General features: G+C 51.0%; 1 protein-coding gene across 1 annotated transcript in view; it reads right to left on the bottom strand.

The window, feature by feature from the left end:
- The window catches only part of ECE1 (endothelin converting enzyme 1), an 89163-nt gene that overhangs the window by 19683 nt on the left and 52420 nt on the right, over positions 1-17060 (bottom strand). The window contains exons 9-14 of the mRNA XM_011933976.1: positions 15981-16123; positions 13770-13884; positions 6908-7018; positions 5527-5625; positions 4620-4697; positions 2178-2281 (exon numbers count right to left, since the gene is read on the bottom strand). Of these exons, the coding sequence (XP_011789366.1) occupies positions 2178-2281; positions 4620-4697; positions 5527-5625; positions 6908-7018; positions 13770-13884; positions 15981-16123 (650 nt within the window). The remainder of the gene's footprint in view (positions 1-2177; positions 2282-4619; positions 4698-5526; positions 5626-6907; positions 7019-13769; positions 13885-15980; positions 16124-17060) is intronic.

The raw sequence follows: 17060 nt of genomic DNA, 5'->3' as shown, positions 1-17060 counted from the left end.
ATGGGGTCTCACTCTGTTGCCCAGGCTGGAGTACAGTGGTGTAATATCTGTTCACTACAACCTCTGCCTCCCAGGTTCAAACAATTCTCTTGCCTCAGGCTCCCAGGTAGGTAGGATTACAGGTGTGTGCCACCATGCCGGGCTAATTTTTGTATTTTTATTACAGACAGGATTTTACCATGTTGGCCAGATTGGTCTTGAACTCCTGACCTCAGGTGATCTACCTGCCTTGGCCTACCAAAGTACTAGGATTACTGGTGTAAGCCACCGTGCCTGGCTGAGATCTTTATTTATGTATTTATTTATTTTAGAGACAGGGTCTTGCTCTGTAGCCCAGGCTGGAGTGCAGTGGTACAACTGTAGCTCACTGTAACCTCAGCCTCCTGGGCTCAAGCGCACGCTACCACGTCCAGCTAATGTTTTAAATTTTTTGTAGAGGTGGGGTTTCGCCATGTTGCCTAGGCTGGTCTCAAACTCCTGGGCTCAAGAGATCCTCCCACCTTGGTCTCTCAAGGCATTCGAATTACAGGCGTGAGCCGCGTATCTGGCCAAATGGAGGAATTTAAAAATATCGTATTTACATTCAAATAACCACAAATACTTCAATGGGTAGGCAAGGAAATTTAAATACAAAAATTCAAGCTAAGTTAAAATACTTCAGATACATTGGCAACAGAGCCTATGTCATGTTCTGAAGGTAAAAGCCCACCTTCTTGTACATTGGGGGTGCCCTGGTTGGAGGCTGGAAATGAAGGAAATAGAGATGTTTGAACTCCTAGAGTCCACCAGGGGGCACCAGAGGCAAAGAGAGGTTGATTGCACCCTTCCCTAAGATTTATCCCAAATGTCTGCACTGAGGAATGGAAGGAACTTGGACTGAAGACTAGAACTGGGCTGACTACATTTAATTTTTTTGAGGAGACAGTTTTTTTTTTTTTTTTTTTCCAGGCAGGGTCTCGCTCTGTTACCCAGGCTGGAGTACAGTGGCATGATCTTGGCTCACTGCGGCCTCGACCTCCTGGGCTCAAGTGATCCTTCTACCTCTGCCTCCCCAGTAGCTGGGACTACAGGTTCGTGCCACCATGCCCGGCTAATTTTTAAAATTTTTTGTAGAGACCACGTCTCCCTCTGTCACCCAACCTGGTCTTGAAGTCTTAGGCTCAAGTGATCTGCCCACCTTGGCCTCCCAAAGCGCTGGGATTGCAGGCATGAGCTACTGTGCTTGGCCTGAGGAGACAGTAATAAAAAGGACAAAGACCAGGTCTCCTTCTAGGTTATCCTGATTTAACGTCAGGAAGCTGTATTTTTTTGAGATGGAGTCTTGCTCTGTCACCCAGACTGGAGTGCAGGGGCATGATCTTGGCTCACTGCAACCTCCGCCTCCTGGGTTCAAGTGATTCTCATGCCTCAGCTACTCACTCTTGAGTAGCCGGGACTACAGGTGTGCGCCACACACCCGGTTAATTTTTGTATTTTTAGTAGAGACAGGGTTTTGCCACGTTGACCATGGCTGGTCTCAAACTCCTGGGTTCGGGTGATCCACCTGCCTTGGCCTCCCAAAGTGTTGGGATTATAGGCGTGAGCCACCACGGCTGGTCAGGAAGCTGTATCTTTGAAAAAGTTCCCCAGAGGACTCTGATGTGCAGTGAGCTTTGGGAAACACAGCTGTCAGGCCCATCCACAACCTTCCCCAGGCCTCTGTGGGCACCCTGTCCTGAGACCCCACCACTCGTGCTAGTGAGGAATTATGGGAAAGCTGCTCTTGCCAGGGTCTCCTTGGGGTCTGGCGCTCCCCAGAGTTCCTCACATTTGGCTGCTATGAGGACCCAAGAGCCAGCTCCTCCCATCCTATTCTGCAGATAATGAAAGGCAGGCTCCAAATCCCAAAGCAGTGGAGCGGGGACACGGTGCCAGATCAGCTCCACTCCAGAGGCCAGGCTCACCCTGCCCACAGGATGGGCAGACTCAAGCCCATCCCAGCTCCTAGCTGGGCCACGCTTCTTTTGTCCTTGGTTTCCTCATCTGAAAAGTGGGATAACAAGGGTATCCACTCTTCAGACGGCTCTCATGATAGCTGATCGGGTGCACAGTAAGGGTGCAATGAAAGCCAGTTCGTCCCAAGGCTTGCCCACAGGCGGGGAGCTGGCACCTTCCCGGCAGGGCCTGGGGGAACTCACTGATCTCTGTTGGGGGCTTTCCTGAGCTGGTCGGCAGTGACCCTCCATGAGAAGTTGAAAAACCGCATGGCGTTCTCAAAGTAGAGGTCTGGAACTGCGGTGTACTGGAAAAGAGGAAGCGGAGTCACAATCACGGTGTGCCCTCGGTGAGAGGAAGCCAAGGGCTGTCTTGGTTAGGGGATTAATCTGCAGGCTGGAGACTGAAATGCAGGGTTTGGGGATGCAGGGTCAGTTCTTCTCTTGGCCTTCACCCTGGGACACCAGATGGAATGACACCGTTGCAGGATGTCCCTACAGCAGCACCTGGGCCCAGGTAAGAAATATCTCCCATGTTGTCCAGTAGAACCTCCTGTGATGATGGACGTCCTATGCTCTACGCCTGCACTGTCCAGTATGGCAGATGACTAAGTCTTTTTTTTTTTTTTTTTGAGACGGGGTCTTGCTGTATCGTCCAGGCTGGAGTGCAATGGCATGATCTTGGCTCACTGCAACCTCCACCTCCTGGTTTAAGTGATTCTTGTGCCCAGCCTCCCTGAGTAGCTGGGATTACAGGCGCGTGCCACCACACTCGGCTAATTTTTGTATTTTTGGTAAAGACGGGGTTTCACCATGTTGGCCAGGCGGGTTTCAAACTCCTGACCTCAGGTGATCTGCCCACCTTGGCCTCCCAAAGTGCTGGGATTACAGGAGTGAGCCACCACGCCCGGCCGCTACTAAGCATTTCAAATGTGGCGAGTGTGGCTTTTAAATTTAATCGAAACTAATTTAAGTTTTAATTATTTAAATAGCTATCTGTGGCTAGTAGCTACCATACTAGATCTCATAAGTAAAGTAGAAATCTATCTGAAATGTCAAGGGCATCACTGTACATCCTTTTCACTACTCGGCCCAGCCTTCCAGCTTTTTTTCTGTTTTTTTGAGACAGGGTCTTGCTCTGTCGCCCACACAGGAGTGCAGTGGTGCAATCACAGCTTGCTGCAGCCTTGACTTTTTGAGCATAAGTGATCTTCCCATCTCAGCCTCCCATGTAGCTAGGACTATAGGCACATGCCAACATGCCCAGCTCATTTTTTATTTTTTTTTGTCAAGATGAGGTCTCACTATATTGCCCAGGCTGGTCTTAAACTGCTAAGCTCAAGTGATCCCCTCACCTTGGCCACTCAAAGTACTGGCATTACAAGCATGAGTCACTGTGCCTGGCTCAGCTCTTGACAGGTGCAAAATTCTCCCAGGCTCTGGTAAAATGCTGGAGCCTCAGGGACAGGACATGGATCCTAGGCGCTGCCCAGGATGCCTCCAGAGGCCCAAGGATTCTGCATCATGACACCCTGGAGCATCTTAAATGATTCTCAAGGAAAAGACTGCAGAATGAGTCTCATGATCTCAGCAGGAGTTTTTATAGTCTTGGGTTCTAAATATAACCAGAGTTATTAGATTTTTAAATGCCTGAATTCAGGCTGGGCACGGTGGCTCATGCCTGTAATTCCAGCACTTTGGGAGGCCAAGGCAGGCGGATCATTTGAGGTCAGGAGTTCAAGACCAGCCTGGCCAGCAAGGTGAAACCCTCCGTCTCTACTAAAATTACAAAAATCAGCTGGGTGGTGGTGGCATGCGCCTGTAATCCCAGCTACTCGGGAGCCTGAGGCAGGAGAATCACTTGAGCCTGGGAGGCTGAGGTTGCAGTGAGCTGAGATAGCACCACTACACTCCAGTTTGGGCGACAGAATGAGACCCTGTCTCAAAAAAAAAAAAGTTTTTTTTAATGCCTGAATTCAAGTATTTCAATCACAAGAAGATATAAAACTTTATAATTTGAGGCAGAAGCACAATCCACCTAACGGAGTGATTTGCCAAAAGTTCTAACAAGCAGGGATGTATCAATCACTTCTGCTGCCAAACCAAGCTGGAAAATGAACCTGGGTTTATGATGCTTCTTTCCCATTAGCATTTCCAAGTCAAAATCAGAGGTCCAGGTTTCTGGGGAGGTGGGGGAGGACCATGGGGACAGGAGGCAACTGGAAGCACAACCAGGGAGGGAGGAGGTGGTGTGAGGGTTTTTCCACTTCATACCCCAGCCCTGATGTCTGAGGGCCACCAATTCTCCCTGCACCTTCTGGGGTCTGTTTCCTCCATTATTTCCTACACATTAAATGGAGCTGACCACTTCCAGGGGGCACACAGCACGGGTTCCGTACTGACCGGTGGGCACTGCCTGATTGCTGGTGGCTGCGGGGAGGCAGGGCCTCCAGCTGACCCAGGAGCCAAATTAAGAAGAAGAAGAGGCTTCCTCATGCCTGACCCATCCCCAAACCCCACACCACATCATCCCTCTGGGCTCCGACAAGCATGCTGCCTCCAGCACCCCGTCTGCACCCAGCCCTGCCTTGGCCCTTTTCCAAGGGGGATTTGGGAACACGAGGGGGCAGGGCAGCAGTTACTCACGTCATTAAACACTTTGTCCAGCTCCTTGGGGTCCATGATGAAGTTGGGGTATCCTATCATGTTGTAGATGGCATCGGCCTGGACAGGACAGACAGAGGAAGTGAGTGCCTGGCAACACCGACCAGGCCAGCCTGAGCTCCTTGGGTGCTAGGCTCACAGTCTGTTGTGCCAAGGGGAACCAGAGCCAGGTCCTGCCTGCCTTGGGCTTTCACATCTTTTTCTGTAAAGGTTTCCCCCTTGCCAAACTTCTACTTATCCCTTAGGTCTCTGTTTAAATGTCACTTTCCCAAGGGAAGTCTTTCCTGACTCCCACCCCACTGAGGGTGCCAGAGCCTTCCCGCCCCACGGGACGTGCTGCATCTTCCTGCACCTTTTCCCCGTACACTCAGCGAGGTTTGTCTTCTACAGACCTCCATGCAATCATGTGCTTGAGGCCTACCCCGAATCCTGTTAGGCCTAGACCGCTCACCCGCTGAAGGCAAGATAGCATCCAGGCTGTGCTCCCGGACAGAACTGGCCTCTCTGGGCGCGGTGGCTCACACCTGTAATCCCAGCACTTTGGGAGGCCAAGGCGGGTGGATTACCTGAGGTCAGGAGTTTGAGACCAACCTGACCAACATGGAGAAACCCCATCTCTACTAAAAATACAAAATTGGCTGGGTGTGGTGGTGCACGCCTGTAATCCCAGCTACTTGGGAGGCTGAGGCAGAAGAATCGCTTGAACCCGGCAGGCGGAGGTTGCGGTGAGCCAAGATCGCATCACAGCACTCCAGCCTGGGCAACAAGAACTAAATTCTGCCTCAAAAAAAAAAAAAAAAAAGAGAGAACTGGCCTCTCCTTCCCCCACCCGCCTCCATCTGTGCTGGACGCCGCAGCACTCCCTCTCCAAGCGCCTGGCCAGCCTCACCTTTTCCTTGGCTGATTTTCGGGTTTCCTCGTCCATCCACTTCAGGGTGCTCAGACTTTCCTCAAACGCCTTCTTGATCTCCAGGATTATCTCGGTGGCCTGAGGAGATACACATCACAGCAGTAAGGTCTGGGCACTGGTCTCATGTAAATGCAACGGGCACCCCGTGCAGAAGAATGATGCAGGGCCAGAGATTAAACTCAATTTTAAAAGCGTCAGGCTGGGTAAGAAGGGGAGCCACAGCTGTGCTTCCAAACCGCGCTCCCAATGTGAACACCCTGCAAGGCAGGACTGGCCTTCCACACACAGGGCTCCATGCTCCAATAAGCTTAGGACAAGCTTCAGGAATGCTGGAAAAGTCTCTGCTGTGGGCGTTTTCAGAGCCTTTAATGTGGTAATAGGCACTGCAATTCTTCCAGAGAGGGGAGAAGACACAGCCTCTCCCAGCCTTATTGGACCACAGCATTCCTTTTTGATGGATCGGGCTTTAAGATCTAGAGTACTCATGTTCCGAGGAGCAGCTTCAGAAATGCCATGTCAGGCTGGAGATGGACAGGTGCTCTTGAGGGTGACAATGTCATGAGCAGACGAGCTCGAAGATGGAAGGTTGAAGGTTCTAGAGAAGGGGAAGGCAGAGCTGTGCAGCAACAAGAGCAGACGGGCCAGCAGACCCCAACTCAGACCCTGCCAGCTGCTCACAGGCCAGTCACTGTAATGGATTTGAACCGTGGTTGGCTCACCTCCGGCTGCAGATGACATCGACATAATGAATACTATTTGTCATCAAGATTGTAACAATAAAATGACCGCTCCCATTGCTTGAACCCTTATTTTGTGGCAGTGCTCAGTGTGTGACATCTCATTTAATCTCTCTGTGTGGGAGGAATGCCCCCGTCTCCATATTGCAAATGATGTAAGAACTGTCCCAGGCTACCCAGTCAGTGGTGAGGCCAGGATCTGAGCTTAGGCCGGGCTGTGTGCACAGCGCTCTGCCATGGCACTCCTCTGCCTGTCTGGAACAAACCTATCACCCACAGAATAAGACAAATATCACCCTCTGGGCCAGAGCTGCTCTGCCAACATTCTCTCGGGGTCCTTCACAGCCCTTGGAGGTGGGGATGGCTGTCACAGCCTTGCAAGCTCCTGGGAGGCTCATGTGAGCTTGTGCAGATGAAGGGCCTGGCACTGAAGAGCTGCCGTTGTGAGACTCCCATCACCCAGGGCTCGAGGAAGTGGGGCCTCTGCATTGAGGCTGTGGCCCCAGGGCCCTTTGCCCGGGAGCAGGAAAGGCCCAGGGTGGGCTGGAGTGTGAACTGACAGGTCTGTGCAGGGCCATAACAATTGTGACCTTACAGCCAACGTCCACGGGGGAGGCACTTACTATGCTCTTGCTGTCCTCGGCGAAGGTTGCTTTCACGAACATGGGGCCCAACGCAAAGCCCAGGTTGTTTTCTGTGTCACTCACGCAAAACTTCCAGCGAGGAAGACAGGTCTGGAAAACACAAGTCGGGGAGCTCACTGGGCCCCAGCCCTTCGTTTCCCGTTCTTTCCAGGAGGTGGTATCATGTAGGGCCCACGTTTCGTTCTGGAAGTTCAGGGAGAGCTTTCTGGCCCAGTAAAGTTATTTTAGTTACCAGACCAAGAGGCCACTGATACCCCTCACTGCCACCCCCTGCCACTTCTTGAATGCCAGGCTCTGTGCTGGGACTTCACAAGCGGTGTCCCATTGAGCCAATCAATGACGCTCAGGTCTTACAAACCGTTTGACAGACGGGGAAACACACTTGGCACGGAGCAGCTGCTGGCCCAGGGTGCCCCACGAGTGACAAGTGCCGCTGGGACAAGACGCGCCTGACTCCACACCCCATGCTCCTACCTACCCCCAGCTCGTCCTGCCTCCTGGGGAGACCAGGAGTCTGGAGGCAAAGAGCCGTGGGGAGTGATTGGTCTACCTGAGCCACAGAAAAAACTTCCCCAGGGCCAGGGCTCCAATGCCACTGAAGATCTCCTCAAATGAGAACACTACAGCAACACCACAGGCTTTTTTTTTTTTTTTTTGGCAGGGTCTCGCTCTGTCACCTAGGCTGGAGTGCAGTGGTACGATCACGGTTCACTGCAGCCTCGACCTCCCAGGCTCAAGTGATCTTCCCACCTTAGCCTCCTGAGTAGCTGCGACGACAGGTGCTTGCCACCATGCCTGGCTAATTTTTTCTACTAAAAAAATTTTTCTTTTTTTGTAAAGACATGGTCCCACTATGTTGCCCAGGCTGGTCTAGAACTCTTGGGCTCAAGTGATCCTCCTGCCTTGACCTCCCAGAGTGCTGAGATTACAGGTGTGCGTGAGCACCACGCCCGGCTCACCGTGGGACTGCAATGCCTTGATTGTTTCTTGGTCTCGCCTACAAGCCCCACAGTTCATATGACAACTCTGTGCAAACCGGAAATAGGCGTCTGTGGGCTGCAACCTCCTGGGCATGGCCCAGGGACGTGTGCCCAGCTAATGTCAGCCCCAGTCATTTCCCGGCCAGGCATCCCTCTGTGGGCAGTATATATGACCACATGTGGTGGCCCTGCTCACATAAATCCCTCGTGCAACAGAGGAAGCGATGTCCTCTTAACCCCAAAGAACAGGTGGTTAACAACCACCCACGCTCAGGGCAGCCTGATTCATAATGGCCCTAAACTGACAACAGCCCAAAGGCCCATCAGCAGGCAGATGGATCAACAAAATGTGGTATTTTTATACAGCAACATACTACTTGGCAACAAAAAGGAATGAACTAGCTACCGATACATACGACAGCATGGATGAATTCCACAGATTTAAGCAGAGCAAAAGCAGCCAGGCACATCGTGTATAATTCCATCTGCACCCAGCTGCACCAGCCTTGGGGGCTGGGGGCTGACAGGAAAGAGGCATGAGAGTACCTGCTGCCCAGAAGGTGCTGAACAAATGGATGATAGGAATGTTCTCTATCTTTCTAAAATTTTTATACTTTTTTTTTCTTTTTTTTTTTTTCAGCATGCTACGCCCAAGGCAGAAGGGGATATTCTCTATCTTGATTGTGGTAATGATGGTTACATGGTGACTTCATTGGTCAAACTCATTGAGGCCAGGTGCAGTGGCTCATGCCTGTAATCCCAGCACTTTGGGAGGCCAAGGTGAATGGATCATTTGAGGTCAGGAGTTTGAGACCAGTCTGGCCAACATGGTAAAACCTCGTCTCTACAAAAGATACAAAAATTAGCCAGGCGTGGTGGCATGTGCCTGTAATCCCAGCACACAGAAGGCTGAGGCAGTAGAATTGCTTGAACCCGGGAGGTGGAGGTTGCAGTGAGCCAAGATCAGGTCACTGCACTCCAGCCTGGCTGACAGAGGGAGGCTCTGGCAGTTAAAAACAAAAACAAACAAACGAACAAACAAACAAAAAAAGCTGGGACAGTGGCTCACACCTGCAATCCCAGCACTTTGGGTGGCTGAGGTGGGTGGATCCCCTGAGGTCAGGAGTTCAAGACCAGCCTGGCCAACATGGTGTAACTCCATCTCTACTAAAAATACAAAAATTAGCCAGGTGTGGTGGTGGGCACCTGTAACCCCAGCTACTCGGGAGGCTGAGGCACGAGAATCTCTTGAACCCTGGGGGTGGAGGCTGCAGTGAGCTGAGATCGCGCCACTGCACTCCAGCCTGGGTGACAGAGTTAGACTCCATCTCAAAACCAAACCAAACCAAAAACTCACTGAACTGTATATTAATGTACACTGCATTTTTCATTGTATGTAAATTATGCCTTAGCTACAAAAATTTCTTTTAGGCAAGAAAGAAGGAAGGAAGGGCCCCTCTTCTCATCTCACCCATGTTGTTTTTAGTTTTCCCGACCACATGTCCATTTGGATGCCTTGCCCTCAGCCTCTCCCTCCCTCCCCCGCCTGCCCTCCTGTGGCTGAGAAGCCCAAAGCCAGACACAGACCACAGGCTGAGGCCCGACACAGACCACGTGACACAGGAGGTCAGGACTAGGGGGACTCTACTTTGAGGCTCCGTGGAGACTCCAGGCCGTGAGGGCCGGATCACAGACAGACTTTCTTATGTGTCGTCTTCTCTGGAGATCCTCTGGATAAACCCATTCCTTCACACGAGCTTTCATTCACTTACGCATCCAGTGTTCTACAAGCAGTTCCCCTGCAACCTGACTGTGCTAGGTCTTCGGAAGCTAGAGCTGAATCAACAGTCAGCCTGCACTCCTGGGTCTCAACTGAAATGCCCAGAACACCCAGTGAGAGAAACAGACAGGTACTAGCACCATCCAAGCAGTAATCGCAGTAAAGTGAAGCAGTGGAATGAGTGTTTACTGTGTGCCGGGCCCCACTGCATATACTGCTTACAGTAAGATTCTCCTGCCTCGGCCTCCCGAGTAGCTGGGATTACAGGTGCCCACCGCTACGCCTGGCTAATTTTTGTACGATTAGTAGACACAGGGTTTCACCATGTTGGCCAGTCTGGTCTCAAACTCCTGACATCAGGTGATCTGCCCGCTTCAGCCTCCCAAAGTGCTAGGAATATAGGTGTGAACCACCACAGCCAGACTCTTTGTTTCTTTTTGCAGATAAAAAACTGTGGCACAGAGAAGTTAAATCACTTGGCCAAAGGGATCACCCAGGGAGTAAGTGGTTGAGGTAGATTTTTTTTTTTTTTTTTTTTGAGATGGAGTCTTGCTCTGTCTTCCAGGTTGGAGTGCAGTGGTGTGACATCGGCTTACTGCAACCTCTGCTTCCTAGGTTCAAGCAATTCTCCTGCCACAGCCTCCCGTGTAGCTAGGATCACAGACGTGTGCCACTATACTCGGCTATTTTTTGTAGTTTTAGTAGAGGTGGGCTTTCACCATGTTGGCCAGGGTGGTCTTGAACTCCTGGCCTCAGGTGATCCACCAGCCTTGGCCTCCCAAAAGTGCTGGGATTACAGGCATGAGCCACTGCACCCAGCCTGAGGTAGAATTTGAACTGAGAAAGTCCAGCTCCAATGTCTTCCTTCAGAGCCACGCTCTCTGCCTACAAGTCAAGAAGTCCTGGAAGTCCTACAGGATGGTAAGAAAAATCTCCAAAAGGAGCAAGGGTCAGATCGATCTGACCGGTCAGGAAGCCTGCATCTTGGAGGTGATCTATGAGTCAAGTCTGCGAAGATAAGGAGCAGCCAGGCAGCCTCCTCCACCCTGATCTGGCTGCATTTTTTTTAAACCTCTTCCTCACTGTAATACAAGGAGCCCTCCACAAGGGGTTCCTTCCTCCCTGCTGGAAGTCTCAAGTCACAAATGGGTGACAGCTGATGGGGAACAGCTACGTGCAGTGCTTCAGCAGTCAGAGCATACTTCACAGGGATCCCCCGTGTAATCTTAGGCGGCCCTTGGCTATGCAAGGCAGGGATCTGTTACCCCTTTTTACAGATGGGAGACTGAGCCCCTGCCCCAACGAAGCAATCTGCCTAAGGTGTGGTTAGAAGAACCAATTCAAACATGGATCTTCTGACTCCAAATCCCATGCTGTTTTCTCACGGCAGGCTCCCTCCCTGCCAGGAGGAATAAACACACACACCACACTGCTTTCCATGTTCTACACTTTTTCCCAAATGGAGGCCATTCACAAAGGTGAGGTCTGTGAGGTGAGGTCAGGAATGATCTCCAATTGCAGATTTCAACAAACTGAGGCTCAAAGATGTATAAGGACTACCCAAGGTCACACAGCTAGGAAGTGGCTTTGAGTTGGGCTGAACACAAGCAGGAGGGACCTGGCCTGGGCCCAGACACTGTCACAGCGGGGGAGTAGGGAGGGCTGGAGATTAAGAAACAGGCAAGCAGCAGCCTTCACCCATCAGCCCTGGGGTATCCAGAGATCCCTGCTCAGAGCCTCCCACTTCAGGGTTCCCACTTGACCTTGCCTCTCCTGAGGCCTCCCTGTGTCCCACCTGCTCCAAGTGCCACATTCGAGCAGCACCCTGTGCTTTGAAGGTGGCCCAGGGAAGCTCACTCCATAACTGACTGACTAATTAATTTTTAAAAAAGTGATGGGGTCTCACTCTGTTGCCCAGGCTGGAGTGCAGTGGTGTAGTCAGTGATAGCTCACTGCAGCCTTAAACTCCTGGGATCAAACAGTCCTCCTGCCTTAGCCTCCAGAGTAGCTGGGACTACAGGCATGCACCATGTGCCTGGCTCAGAACTTTTTTATCTTGCAAATCTGAAACTCTATATTCATTAGATAATAATTCCTCATCCCTCTTCCTCCATATCAGCCCTTGGCAACCACAGGGAAGCTTGACCTTAACTTTTGTTTCCTGCAGAGCAGAGGCTGAGTGGTACAGAGCTCAGGGCTATGGAATCAGATATGTTGGGTTTGATAGCCTCCTCTCCATTTATAAGAGACTTTGAACAAGTCCCTTTCCCTCACTGAGCCTCGGTTTCCTCATCTGTAAAATGGAAGAGGATAATAGCTGTTGTAGGAATTTATAATGCCTATAAAAGGTAGATATCCAATAATGCTATCTTTGGCTATTATTATCATTATGGTAAGTGAGTAGCTGAAAGTGCCTCAAAGTTGTAAACATCAGATCTGGGATTTTCATTCAAGCTTGCTGCTTTCTTTTCTTAAAATAAACACATAAATATTAAAAAAAAAAAAAAACAGATAGGGTCTTGCTATGTTTTCCAGGCTGGGCTCACATGATCCACCTGTCTTGGCCTCTCAAAGTGTTGGCATTACAAACGTGAGCCACCATACCAGGCCCCTGCTGCTTTCTTGCTGGGTGACTAAGAAAGTCCCTTCACCTCCCTGAGCCTGTTTCCTCATCTACAACCTGGGAAGGTGAGAGATGATGTGGGTATATGTTCCACAGACAGAACAATCTCTGGAACCATCATCCTGGGTCCTGATCAAATCTCTCTGTAGAAAGTCCCCTGGGAGGCCAAGTTCTGCAGGGAACAGAATCCTGGCTATGGCCACATCTCTCACCCAGGGCCAGTCCAAGGTAGATGCATGATGAGCAGGAAGGCGAGATGGTCGGGCAGGGCAGCAAACCCACTGTTCCCACTTTGCCCTCCGCAGGACAGCATGGCTCTTGTGGCCAAGGTCTGGTGGTGCCCTTGGAAGCGCCTCTGGTTAGAAATGAGGCTTGTTCCCAGCTACCCTCTCCCTCAGTCCCCTTCCTGCCAGAGGTAGGTTTGCATGGGGATGGGAGAGAGGACGTGTGGGATGCATTCCAGGGCTCAAAGCAAGAGCCCACATCCTGCCATTCTCTGCCAGTCCTCATCTGGATTGGACTCTGGGAAGGGTTGCAGGGGTGGGGTCCAGCTGGAGTCAGCTCTGCCTGCTCTCTGGGGAGGACTGCTAGGGTCTTGCTAGCTGCTATCTGGGTTGGGGAAGGTGTGCCAGGTGAGCTTGGCATGCCAGCCTCTACTGCTCTGCAGCTGGGGCCTCTTCCAGCCGCTCTCTGGGGCCCGGGCTTGATGTACCCCATCAGCACATATGAGAACTGGTCAGTTCCTATCGCCTCCCTCAGACGGTGTGGGCTCTTGGGGTACAGACCTCAGCTCACTGTCTCAGTATTCCCATACTGGGCTCAGAGCCTGGCATACGGTGGCAGGAGTTCAATGAGTAACCATTAGTTGGCAGCATGAGCGAGAGGGTGACAGCTACTTCCTTGGGGAGAAGGTAGAAGTGGCTGTGAAACTTTCCACTGGGGCTAGGTTCCCCTGTGAGAGGGCAGGGAAGGTCCCTGAAGCCTCTGGAAGAATGGACCCTCAGGGGTCCTGGTGGGGTGGCATTGAACGGCAGGTAGAGCCCACCTGGCCTGGGGTTTCCCAGACTACAAACTGGGAGGAAAACAGAAACACTGAACAGTCGCATGGTGCTTCCAAGAACCAGGCACTGTTCTGTGTTTTACGTTTCTGGGGAAAAAGTAATACTATTGGGGGTCCCCTGTGCAAAGTGCGGATAATAATAGTACCCACCGCACAGGCATTGTGAGGATCACAAGTTGTTCAAGGAGAGCATCTATCATCACTACTGGCAACTACTTTTGGCTGTAAACTGGCTAAGTGGCTAGGACTCCTCGGTACCCTTTACTTGGCATAATCACTCCTTCTGGAAGCTTCTGCCCACTCCCAGCTGGCTAAGGTCCCTTCCCGTGCTCCCACAGACGCCTTGGCATCACGTAGGTGCTCAGCCCATATTCAGGCATACACAGTAGCAGGCTCACCTTCTTGGTCCCATACATGACTTCCATGAACTTCTCATCGGCGTCCTGAAAGCGCTGGTCGAGGAAGGAGCTTGTTTTCCGCACCAGGTTCCAAATCATGTAGTTGTTGAGCAGGCTGCGGGGAGAGGAGGCCAGAGAGACTCAGGGACGCCTAGGCAGGGAGCATCGTGGCCCTTCCCCTGCTGGCCCCTAGGGGGCTCTCAAACTCGGCCTGTGACCCCAGCCCCCTTCCAGCCTGCCCAGGCTTGGTGGGTTACTGCTCCCTAACACGTGCAATATAAGCTCTCCAAGGGAAAGGCCTGGGTCTTCTACCACAGGAAACGCCTCAGTGTTTAGTGCAATCACTTATATACCACAGGTACTCAATAAATGCTTGTTGCCTAGCTGCTCTGTGTCTGGAAGCTATGAAGCCCCAGCATGGAGACCCAGCCCAATGGTGTATGCTACAGGGCTGGGATGGAGAGGTGACTGCGACTTCTACAGCTTGGAGGTGCCCCAGCCAGAAGGCCAGACAGGCTAAGAATAGGAGGGGAAGGAAAAGAAACACAGCCCAGGCAGGCCAAGGTTTCCATGATGACAGCTCCCACTGCCCCACCCCCAGCGCACAGGGAACCTATCTGTGGCTGTTGCCACCATTGCCAAGAAGTCACCTTGGGACTGTAGTGAACATCTAAGCTCTAATCAGAATCAACCAAAATGCTGGACAACGAGGAGGAGGAAGTAAAGAACTGTATTTGTACATGACAGAATACTATGCAACCATGAACAATGATGGTTGCAGAGGTTCTGAGATGACAAGGGGGAAAATGTTCAGGATACAGGTCAAGGGAAAAGGAGACTAGACATTTAGTGATGATAATGGGAAAAAAAGACCACATATTAGAAAATCCATCTCTCTTTCCCTCCTCTCTCCTGCCCTCCCCCCCGCTTTCTCTCTACATATACACACACATACACCACAAGATCAACAGGAGTCATTTAAAATTTTTTCAGAGCCTGGTAAAGTGGCTCATGCCTGTAATCTTAGCACTTTGAGAGGCCAAGGTGGGAGGATTGCCTGAGCCCAGGAGTTTGAGACCAGCCTAGGTAACATAATGAGACCCCCATCTCATTAAACAAATTTTAACAAGTTTGGGGAGTTAGGAAAAAAATAAGTTAAATAAAATAATTTTTTTTTCCTATTTTTTTGGTAGTTTTCAAAAAATTTTTAAAAATTCTAAGTATTGCCGGGTGGTGGTGGCTTATGCCTGCAATCCCAGCACTTTGGGAGGCTGAGGCAGACAGATCACTTGAGGTCAGGAGTTAGGGACCACCCTGGCCAACATGGTGAAACCCCATCTCTACTAAAAATATAAACATTAGCTGGCGTGGTGGTAGGCACCTCTAATTCCAGCTGTTTGGGAGGCCGAGGCAGGAGAATCATTTAAACCTGGGAGGCGGAGGTTGCAGTGAGCCGAGATCGCACCACTGCACTCCAGCCTGACAGAGTGAGACTCCATCTCAAAAAAAGAAGAAAAAGAAAATCATAAGCATTAACTAAAAATAATAGCCAACATTTACTGAGTCCCATTACATGCTAGGGACTGTATTAAATCACCTCATATGGATTGTTTCGCTTGATTCTCACATCACCCCTAAATGGTAAGTGCTAGATTTTTCTATTTGAGACAGGGTTTTACTCTGTCTCCCAAGCGGGAGTGCAACAGTGCAATCACAGCTCACTACAACCTCTGCCTCCTGAGCTCAAGCAATCCTTCCACTTCACCCTCCCTCTCGAGTAGCTGGGATGACAGGCACATGATACCATGTCTGGCTCAATTTTTATTTTTTGTAGAGACACCGTCTCGCCATGTTGCCCAGGCTGGTCTTGAACTCCGGGACTCAAGTGATCCTCCTGCCTTGGTCTCCCAAAGTCCCGCAATTACAGGCGTTCGTGCCCGGCCACAGGTGCTATCTGTATCCCCATTTTATGGAGGAGGAGAATGAACTTAAGAAAGAAAAAGAAATTTGCCCAAGTCTACAAAGCTGGTAGTTGGAAAGAGGCTGGGATTTAAACCTGCACCCGTAACCAGGATGTCCTGCTGCCTCTCATAAAAGCCCGCCCAAGTCCCACTCTCCTGAGTCAGACTGTCATCCCCACCCCTGCCCAGCCTGCCCAAGAAGAGGGCTGCCTGTGAGAGGCATGGCCCAGGCCACTGGGGGTTCCCTTACCATTTGTCGGTGTTGTTGATGAGAGTGGAGACCTGCTCAAGGTATTCCTTGTCATAGACCACAATTGGCTCGGATTCGTTGATCTCCACGGGGTAGAAGATGGTGTTGAGAAAAGGTAACCAGTTGATGGCGGGTGCCAAGGTCTGCAAGGGAAAAGGACAATGTGACTCTGTGGGGCTGCTTCTCCTCATGGCCCAGGTCTCCAGGACGGGCTTCTACAGGAAGCCAAGGAAAGAGCTTGGGCTTGGTGCCATCTGACAGCGCACTGGGCAGAGAGTCAAGCAGAGCCTGGTGGACTTTTGTCAGAGATGCTGTAGGTAGAATTCTAAGGAGTCCAACACCAAAATTTAACTCGAAATGGAACGAGGATGGAATGAGAAGATGCAGCAGCTACCGCTACCATTCAGCAAGTGTCTCCTGCGTGCCAGGAGCCGTGGCAAATGATTCATGCATACAATTCCAACCGGTCCTTGCGAGAGTCCAAGCAGTAGGCATTATTATCCCTGCTTCATGGATGAAGAGACTGAGCTTCAGACAGGCCTGAAACAGCTGAGCATGTAGAGTCTGCAGCCAAACTGCCCAGGCTCATCTTCTAGCTCTCTTCCTCGCTAGCTGAGTAACCCCGGGTAAGTTAATGAACCCTTCTGGGCCTCAGTATCTTGTCTGAAAAGTGGGGATCACCATAATAACAGAATCCACTTCACTGGGTCATTTGTGAGGACTGAACAAGCTTATGCTGTCTATTCTATTCAACATGGGCTTCTGTAACATCAGTGAGCTTCTACATGATTGGTGAATTCAGGATGACAGCAGTATAACGTGTGAGGTGCATTGGTCTGAAGGTGATGTTTCTCAGGCATGGGATTGGGAAGGGTTGGACGCCAACCTTCAGCAAGAAATGAAAAGCCCTCAGCTCAGCTGATGCACACAGCAGGCTGGTCAGCTCTACCTTTTCTTTTTTTTTTTTTGAGACAGAGTCTTACTCTGTCGCCCAGGCTGGAGTGCAGTGGCACGATCTCGGCTCACTGCAAGCTCCACCTCCCAGGTTCACGCCATTCTCCTGCCTCAGCCTCCTGAGTA

This window comes from Colobus angolensis, unplaced genomic scaffold (assembly GCF_000951035.1).
Source record: "Colobus angolensis palliatus isolate OR3802 unplaced genomic scaffold, Cang.pa_1.0 Scaffold130, whole genome shotgun sequence".
In the NCBI taxonomy this organism is placed as follows: Eukaryota; Metazoa; Chordata; class Mammalia; order Primates; family Cercopithecidae; genus Colobus; species Colobus angolensis.
Note: the sequence above shows the minus strand (reverse complement) of the source record. Positions and strands in the feature narration are given on the sequence as shown.